The sequence below is a fragment of the Elephantulus edwardii genome, unplaced genomic scaffold (genome assembly GCF_000299155.1).
Source record: "Elephantulus edwardii isolate Elephantulus edwardi_28Jun2011 unplaced genomic scaffold, EleEdw1.0 scaffold00028, whole genome shotgun sequence".
In the NCBI taxonomy this organism is placed as follows: domain Eukaryota; kingdom Metazoa; phylum Chordata; class Mammalia; order Macroscelidea; family Macroscelididae; genus Elephantulus; species Elephantulus edwardii.
In genome coordinates, this window is record NW_006399778.1 from 17,647,868 (window position 1) to 17,657,573 (window position 9,706).

Genomic DNA, 9,706 nt, shown 5'->3' on the forward strand with positions numbered 1-9,706 from the left:
AAGGAAGACATCAAGAAATCAAAGAGCTGAATAGAAAATTTCAAAAGGCAGCTCGGGACGACAAAGCAAGATACTATAATGAAATGTGCAGAGAGCTGGAGTCAGAAAATCAAAAGGGCCGGACTCGCTCAGCGTTTCTTAAGCTGAAGGAGTTGAAAAACAAATTCAAGCCACGGGTGGCAATACTTAAGGATAGTCTGGGTAGAATGTCGAATGATCCAGGATGTATAAAAAGAAGATGGAAGGAGTACACAGAGTCACTGTAACAGAAGGAATTGGCTGACACAGAGGAATTTCATGAAATGACATATGAGCAAGGACCTATGGTGAAGGAGGAAGTTCAAGTTGCTATGAAGGAATTGGCAAAAAACAAGGCTCCAGGAGTTGACTGAATACCAATTGATTTATTTTAACAAACAGACGATGCCCTGGATGTGCTCACTAGGTTGTGCCAGGAAATCTGGAGGACAGCCAGCTGGCCAACTGACTGGAAGAGATGGGCATTTGTTCCCATTCCAAAGAAAGGTGACCCAACAGAGAGCTTCCTAGGTAGTGATATACCCCCCACCACCACAAACAAACAAACAAATAAATAAATAAATAACCAAATAAATAAAAGTTGCCTAGTATTTCAATTTTCTGATTTCTACTGCCATCAACGGAGAAAAAGGCCATGAAGTGGCAAAGGCAACCTACCTATTCAGTTACAATGAAGACAGCTTCAGACAGACATCAAGCACATACTTTCAAAGACGAAATAAACTCATCAGATGTTATTCACTCAAGGGCGCAGGCAGTGAAGCCTAGTTAGAATATAAACACAGTAGGGGTAGCAAAGACAACATTTCAGGGTCAAACTGGTAATTTATTTTCCCTGAACCTCAAAAACAGGTAGGTGAGAGAGTTTGATGAGGGCTGAGCCCTGCTAGCCTGCAACTACATAGATAAACCCTGTCACTCAGTCAATTCCAATTTATGGTGTCCTTGCAAGACAGAGCAGAACTGCCCTACTGGGTTTCCAAGGTTGCAAATGTTCAAGGGAACAGATTGTCTCACCTTTCTTCCATGGGGTGGCTAGCAGATTTCAATTTCTGGGTTGCTGTACAAGACTTAATTCACTATAGTACCAGGGCTCCTAATGAGGACGCTAAAGTGGCAAAAAGGGGCCAAGCTGGTTTAATGGTAGAATCTGCACCTTCCACATGAGAAAGCTGGGTTTGATTCCTGGACAATACACCTAACATGCAGCGACCACCATTGCTATGACACCAAACAGATTTAAGTGGAGCTTCCAGAGTAAGATGGACTATGAAGAAAGGCCCAGCAATCTACTTTCAAAAATCAGTCAGCAGACACTCTAAGGATCATCATGGTCTGATCCCACTATGCATGAGGTCACCAGAGTAAGAGGCTCAAAGATAGCAAATAAAAAATTAACAGACTTCGGGAGCTCTGGTGGCCTAATGGCAAGGAGCTGCAACTACAATCCCAGAGGCGCACGGTTCAAATCCACCAGATGCTCTGCTGGGGAAGGAGGGACAATCTCCTCCTGTACCAGTCAGATTTGATTTGACACAAAAATAAAATAAACATTTTTTTAAAAAATTAACAGACTTGCTAAATCTCAATTGATCCTGCACAAAAATACTTAAGGGCAAGGAGGTGTGCAGCATGCAGCAGAAACAGAACCGACAGCTGAAGGATCAAGAAAGCCAGTGTCCAAGAGCTGGAAATACAGTTCTCAAACTCTATGAAGAGTGGTGATAGTCCTGACCTCCCTAGAATCCAGGTATAACTTTGCCCTATATAATGTCATAAAACCCAAGAAAAACTCATTGATCACTTCTTTCAGAAAGGACTGGTTATTAGTTCCTGTTCATTTATATAGCCAAGAGTTCTAAGTGCAGGCTTGGGATAACATCCTATGAAGGGCTGAAGTAGCTCTGCTTGATCAGGGATAAGATTCTTTATCTACAGACCACTGTAGGGATTTACTGCTTATTTCTGTGGTGGTTGGACTTAACTTCAATCTTCCCTAGATAGGGCTAGATGCTCAGAATGCTTGGCAGAGGCTAACAGAGATAAAAAAAAAAACAAACCACTTAGAAATCTCTATGGTTACTTCTTTACAAAATAATTTCTTTCTGTACTTTGGCCAGATTTAAGTCACTAAACTCAATCTTCTCCTAGGAAACCAACAAGTCAGTAGCTGTCCTGACAGAGAAAAAAAAAATTCTATTCACAGAAGCAGGAAAGAATACACTAGACCTTGTGAAGGTGCTCTACCTGATACAGCCAGAAACTGAAGCTACCTGTGGGGGCCACTGCAGTGCAGAGGTGGAAATGGAAAGGGCTGGCCACAAAACATGTCATCAGATCTTGGCAAGAGTGCCTTTTCTCGTGAATTATTTTACCAAATGCTTTAGAAAAAAAGAAAGGAAGAAAGCCAGTGACTTCCTGAAACTTCAAGCCCATGGCAACCATCGTAGCCCTCTCAAACATCCAGAGCATGCTGGGAACGGGCTCCCCATGCTGCTCTGGTGAAAAACGTTGAGACTTTACCAGTGAAAAGCTCATTATCATCCTTCCTTTGAAACCACAGTGAAACAGATCACTTTCCAGAATCCCAGGGGCAGACCACTCAGCATAATCATGTTTAAAGTTGCCAATTTCTTTATAGCAAGTCCCCTTTGGGAACAACACAGTCCCTAGGACTCAGCCTTCCCAGAAGGACCTTCTTAGAATGATTTTTTTACTATAAGGACAGACATGAGGAGATCAAGATCAGCACTACACAAAGGTGACCTGCTCATATTTCATAATGACAGTAGCTGTAGACGCACCAAGAAGCTAAGTGAAGTAGCAGTTGCACTTCAGAGAATGGCTTTTTAGCTTAAAAAAGAGAAGCAAATCAAAGTTCTTATCTCCTAAATGAAAATCTAACTATGTCACTTCTCGGCTTTCTTTTTAAAAAAAAAGTCTCCAAAGCTTTATACTGCTTTCAGGATAAAGTCCAAACTCCTCAGGACCAGAAGGACCCTGCATACTTCTCTGGCTTCATCTCTTTCCACTAAGCCCTGCCAACCTTCTACCCTTCAGCCAGAAGAAATACTTGTGGCTCTCCCAACAAGATCACGTTCTTCTCTGTCTTTGTGCATGTTTTGGCTGTACAACCTGCCTGCCCCTCCCAGACTTATTTTTTTTTAAACATTTATTTATTGCTTAATTAAACTCAAATCTTAATTAAGGCATTAACCTCTAAGATCCTCTCTGATCCAATCTCAAATCTGTTTATGCCTCTTCCACACAAATCACTGGCTTGCTTACCTGTCTGTGCCTCAGTGCCCGGTACAGTTAGGTACCACCATTTACTGATGCCTTGCTACAGCTATACACAACCCAACATCACTTGATGGGGCACTGTTTAGATGACCCGCTCAATTGGGGTAAAAAAATAAACACAAACTTGAATTCTTAGCCCAGAAGCTAAACAATAGTCAGTCACATTAACTTCTTTGTTTCCCAATGCATTTAAAAGTTATGCTTATATTATACTATACCATAGTCTATTATTTGTGTTTTTGTTTTTTGGTGGGTTCCCCCCCCCCCAAAATAATACAGTATAGTCTATACTAACAAACAAATCTATCTTTGAGGAAGTACAACCAGAATGTTCCTTAGTTGCAAGGATGGTGAACTTCATCTCTCATCCTCTGGGCATGCTGTGAGGAGAGGGCAGCAGGGAGTGAGTGGGTCAGAAAAAGAGAGGAAGACTTTCAACAGGATAGATTGGCACAGTAGCACTGCAACAATGGACCTGCATACAGTGGAGATTGTAAGGAAAGCCAGCATAAGGCAAGGTTTTGATCTGATGTTCATAGGATCTAAGAGTGGTAGCTGACTCATGAGTATCTATCATCAACAACATATTCTATTAAGTATACAACACCACCATGAAAAATCTTGAAATAGTGCAAGCATTACCAAAATGTGACATAGCAACCCAACATGAGCGCATATAGTTGGGGAAAATGGCACCAACAGACCTGCTTGATGTAGGGTTGCCATGAACATTCAATTTGCAAAAATCACAATATTTGCTAGTGTAATAGAACAAAGCACATTAAAATGAGGAATGCCTGTAAAAGGAAACACCTGAGAGGCTGGGCAGTGAGAGAGGTTGTACCAATACCTTATAACTACATCTACTTCTAGCACTCAGCTTCTAATCAAAAGCTCAAATGTACCCAGCGGCTACAAGAGAGAAAAGACCTGACAATGTGTTTCCTTCATGACTAAAGTCTAGGAAGCATCAAGGGGGCAGTTGTATGAGATTCTACAGGGTCACTATGAACCAGAAAACCACCACCTCTTCCATTTATGTATCATCTGGTTTTTTCTAGAGTAGGTTAGTGCATATCAAGCCACTGGACTAAGCTATACACATATACGTATCTAAGCTATACACGTATAGATATCTAAACAGGAGTGACATCCCCTTCCTAAACAACACGCCTCTGGAAACTCTAAGAACTTTGATAAATGTTGTAGAGGGTCATCAGGTCTTTTGTTCATAGGTTTGCTGTTCAACTCAAAGGCAAACAACAACAATGAACATAAACTAGTTTCAAGCCATTAGAATTTGATCTGTTAACCTGACTTTTTTTCTTAGTAAACAATGTCTGTCCCAGTGTAAAATGGTCTACTTATCCCTTGAGATTTAAGACTAAGCATATAATTTAGAGTTTAGATCAACATTAACAATTTTACATTTTTATTTCTCCCAAGATAGTATACTTTATCCTATCCCGAGCCATAATCACCACCACTTGAGACCACTGTTACAGTCACTGAGTCAATCTATCTCATGAGGGTCTTCCTTTCTTATGTGGATTTCCCACCTTTCCAAGCATGACGACCTTTTCCAAAAATCAAACCCTCCTAATAACATACCTAAAGTCAAAGTATGTGAGATGAAACTTCACCACCCTTGTCTCTAAAGAGCACTCTGGTTGCACTTTCTTCAAGACATATTTGATTGTTCTTTTGACAGTCCATGAGATATTCAGTCCTCTCCTCCAACATCATAACTCAAAGGCATAAATTCTTCTTGTCATCCTTAGTCACTGTCCAATTTTCAGATGCCTAACAAGTTACTGAAAAGATCATGGCTTGAATCAGATTTACCTTAAGTCTTTAAAACGGACATCACTGCTCCTTGACAAGAGATTTTCCCAATGCAATACAACTTTTTATTTCTTGAGTGCTGGTCCCAATGTTGTTGATTGTGGATTCAAGCAAGAGAAAATGTTAATAATTTTAATCTTTCCTCTATTTACTGTGGTATTGCCTATTGACCCACTGGTGAGGATTTTTGTCTTCTTTTTTTTTATTAATTAAATTTTCTTAGTTTTAATGAACATTTACAGGGATTTTGGGTTTTCATTCCTTCATTGCTGGATTTTTGTCTTCTTGATGAGATGTAATCCATCTTTAAAAATCTTTAATCTTCTTGGAACCACCATTTCAAGTGCTCTCTGCTTTCAGTAGAAGTTCTGTCACTTGCCTAATGCAAGGTGTTGATGTATCTTCCTCCACTCCTGATGTCACATTCTTCTTCATAAATTTCAGCCTCTCCAATGATCTGCTGTGTCATGTGGACTGAATAGACATGGGAAAAGAATACAGCCCTGACATATACCATTCTTGATTTTAAACTATGCAGTGTTCCCTTGCTCCATTTGGACAACAGCTTCTTGACCAAAGTACAGGTTTTGCATGAGCACAGTTAAATGTTCTATGGGTAAAATCTTGAACTTTCCTGTAAGCATCAAAAGAAGATGGAAGGGAATACAGACAGTCACTGTGCCAAAAAGAACTGGCTGACACAGGCCCATTTCAGGAAGTAGCATAAGATCAGGAACCAATAGTGATGAAGTTTAAACTGCTTTGAAAGCATTGCATGTGTTCACCACACTAACTTTAAAAAAAAAAAGGTCCATTCTGAGAAAGATGGGTTCAATCATGTATACTGCATTGAAACAGATGAGGGAGAAAAGAGTTTAAAAGGGATATGTGATTAGGTATTTTTGTCATGAGAGGAGTTCAGAGCAAAGGCTGCATAGTAGAGTGGACCTGAGGGGAGGGACTGTAAACAATGAAGGAAGTTTTCTTTTACTTTTCCAAGAGGGTAGTAGTGTACTAGGGGGGAGGGGAGGAAGGGGAGAAAAGTGCAACAATGAGTGAATGGAAATCCAAGTCTCTGTAAATTTTCATTGACATTAATAATAAAGTTTTTTTAAAAAGGTCTATTTACAATATGTTTGAGGTGTTTCTCAAAGTCACTCTTCCCTTGAATGATCTACTACAGTTGGTACTGACTATTCTGAAGCTTATTAGAAACAATGACTTCAGATGTCCTGAAAAGAAATTCTGGCCAGTATTTTTTTTTTTCAATTGGAGAACACAGATTTCAAGAATTAGAACTGTTTCTGCATTATCTGGAGTTTGTTCATTTGCTAGTTTTCTCTCAGTTTATTTGTAGTTGTCGTTTTGACATTCAACACTCATAACCTTATACCAGCTGGGAGTCACAGCTGTAATCTGAAGCTAAGAATTTTACATATGCAAGTGGCTCCATCTGAATGATGTATATAATTACTTGTTGCGGTCAGTGCTTTATTCCCTTCAAAGTGCACATTACAAGATCCTTCTGTCAAATTCTAAAATGGGATCAAATCCCAGCTATCTTAATAGCTTCAAGAGAAGCCCAAAGTAAACTTACTAAAAGTGCCCCAACACCCAAGCCTTCCACAGGATCCTAACTCTGAGTCAAACTCCATCTTCTCCAGTTACTATGTGTGTGACTTGAGCAAGTCTACGCTCTAAACTTTAGTTTCTCTACAAAAGGACAGTAAGATCCTCACATGTTGTTTCAAGGAATTTATTAAATATAAAACAACAAACTAAACGAAAACTCATTGTCAATTTTGGCTCATAGTGACCCTATAAGACAGAGCAAAACTGCCCCATAGGTTTTCCAAAACTGTAATCTTTATAGAAGGATCTGCCACATCTTTCTCCTTACTGGGTGGTTTGAACTACCAGTCCAGAAGACTGCTTTAATCATGGCATCACCAGGGCTCCTTTTATTGGATAAGAACTGAAATTTTAGCAGTACTGCTCATAATGTCAATGAGACAAGGATTGGGTTTCATCTTTACATCTGGCATTTTTTTTTTTATTTACATCTGGCACTTTTAAAGCATTTTACAAAATACTATACAAGCATTAAACAAAACAAACCACCACCAAATCCACTGCCTCTGAGTCAATTCTGAGTCCAGCAATCCACCACTGGGTTTTTGAAGCTAGATATCTTAAAGGGAGGAGACTGTTCAGCTTTGTTCCAAGGAGCCAATGGTGGATTCGAACTGTCAACCTTTTAGTTCGAAGTTATGCCCATACCATCAGGGTTGGGGAGGCAAACATTAGTACAAGCTAAATCTTAAACATCTAGAGCTTTACTCAGTTGTACAATGCAAGCCAGGGCTGCCTGATCTCAAAGCGTTTTACCCATTCTGAAAACCTAGTACTCAATTTCTGCTGGATACAACTGTCCTTTTCTTCCTTAACGCGATAAACTCGTGATTTCTAGGAAATAAATAAGGAAAAACAATGAAAAGCCAAGATAGCCAAGAGACTTATCACTGAGTCACATTCAAATTGCAGGGCAAGCTTTTTTGACGGGGGTGGTAGCAAAAGGGGCGTCTGGTTATTTATCCACATTCGTGGGATGTGGTAAAGGACTCTGCCTGAAATTCTGCATTCTCTCGTACAAAGTCACTCCTTAGCACACCGTCGACCGACCGTCAAAGATGTTTGCTGAATGAATCCCACCTGTTGCTCTCCATAAAGGCGTAACACTACTCATTACGCATGCCAAAACCCAAGAAAGAAGTTTGGCACAGAACTCTAGTAAATACCTTCGAAACGAACTAATCCTTCAAATTCTCAATTATGCAGAATGCTGAGCTGGAAAACACCTTAAGAGAACTGCTGAGCCAGCGGAAAAACAAACTTCGGAAGTTTCAACATTGCGCTACCGAGACACCCACTGTCGCGAGGGTCAATTTCCAAGTCTTTCTTCCAGTGCTGCCAGGCACCCTCAGAGGCGCAGAGGGAAGGGAAATCCAGATGCTGCCCTACACTACCTAACTCCTTCCACGCTAGTCCTCCCTCATAACCCCTCACGGTGGACGCAGCCACCTGCCAGCCAGCACCGAAAAACCAAGTTCGCCGGTACCCGGAGAACGACCAACTCCGAGAGCACCGACTTAACCACGAACCCCGTGGAATGGATTATCACTCGGGATAAACGATTTTCCTGTCCTAACAAAATCTTCAAAAGCAAGCAGTACAGTCCCTGTCCCTCTGCCTTTCCAAATGAGCAACAATTTCACTCATCCTACTCCTTCCCCCACCCTCGCCCCGAAGCGCACGCTGAGACCCTCCCTGGGGGTTCAGAGCTTTGGGTGCGTCCCCGGGGATAGGGACTCCCCTAGCTAAGGCTTCGTAGTTCTGTCGGGGGGCCGCCCCAGAGACTTGCCTGCAAGTGGAAAGTAAAAACTCCCAGACTCGCCCACTACAGAGGAGGACGCAAAGTACTAGGGGATTTTTAGCAAAGAGCTGAGTAGCCTCCTAAAAGGATTCAATTTCCCCTCCTGCTTTCAGCTGCCTTCCTGCCCCTCTCCAGAGCCGGACGTGTCGCCCCGGTCCACGCAAACCCCTACCACCCCACACACATATTCCTCCTCACCAGAGCACATGAACTTTAAAATGGTGCCTCGGGCGGGGGGGCATGACAGGAAAGGATGGCTGAAAGGAGCCTGGGACCAGCAAACGGGCGCAAGGGTCAGGAAAAGAGGGTCTGGGCGGCGGGTGGGGCTCTCAGGATTAAGCGCACATGGGGGGGCAGAGGAAGGTGCACAGGGCAAAGGTGGAGGAAGAAATAGAACGCGGCCCCTTTAAGAGGCCTTCACGGCGCCCTGGGACTGGGGGCCTCTCCTTCACCCCGGGCCCGACGTGTGGGGCCCTTCCTCGGGGAGAGCCATCCCCAGACCCGCTCCCCGGAGGCTTCCCTCACGCCAGGTCCCGCCCGGCCCGGCCCCGGGGCGGCGGCTCCACCTTACCCCGCTGTCTGCCGCCTCCTCCCAGCTCTCAGCGACCTCCTCATCTTCCATCTTACTAGCCGCTTTCCCTCCTCCCCCAACCCCTCCCCGCGCCTGCGCCTTAAAGCGCGCCTCCGTCGCGGGCGCTGGCACGCAAGGTTTCCTCAATGGACTCCGCCCCCCTGCCAAGCCCGGAAGAGGCACCAGGCTTACGAGGTCACTACTATTAAGGCAGCCATTTTGGAGGAGGGCATCGAGTCAGAAAGTTGTCATCTTTCTTAAGGGCAGAGTATTTTTCTCTTGCATGAAATAGGAATCTATGTGAAGTCAATTCCCTTGAGCATGGATACTATGTTCTTTGGAACTCTCTTTTCTAAAGACAGGCAATTACCGAAAGCATGAAGTTTTAGTAAATAATAGTGTTCACAAACTTAAGATTATGGTTTCTTCAAGCATTTTATACCTCAACAAAGGATGAAAAATACTTACATAAAGCACATTTCTGACAGAGTGAAAATTACAGCATTTCTTGCGTA

At 42.6% G+C, this 9,706-nt stretch overlaps 1 protein-coding gene across 4 annotated transcripts in view; it reads right to left on the bottom strand.

Moving 5' to 3' along the window:
- SZRD1 (SUZ RNA binding domain containing 1) overlaps positions 1-9,251 on the bottom strand; it is a 55,014-nt gene extending 45,763 nt beyond the window's left edge. For 2 of the 4 annotated variants that reach the window (XM_006883609.1, XM_006883608.1), the window contains exon 1: positions 9,192-9,251. In XM_006883609.1, the coding sequence (XP_006883671.1) occupies positions 9,192-9,242 (51 nt within the window). In that variant the 5' untranslated portion in view covers positions 9,243-9,251. The remainder of the gene's footprint in view (positions 1-9,191) is intronic. The other 2 variants (XM_006883611.1, XM_006883610.1) reach the window with 2 other exon arrangements.
- Between the last annotated feature and the right edge of the window lie 455 nt (positions 9,252-9,706).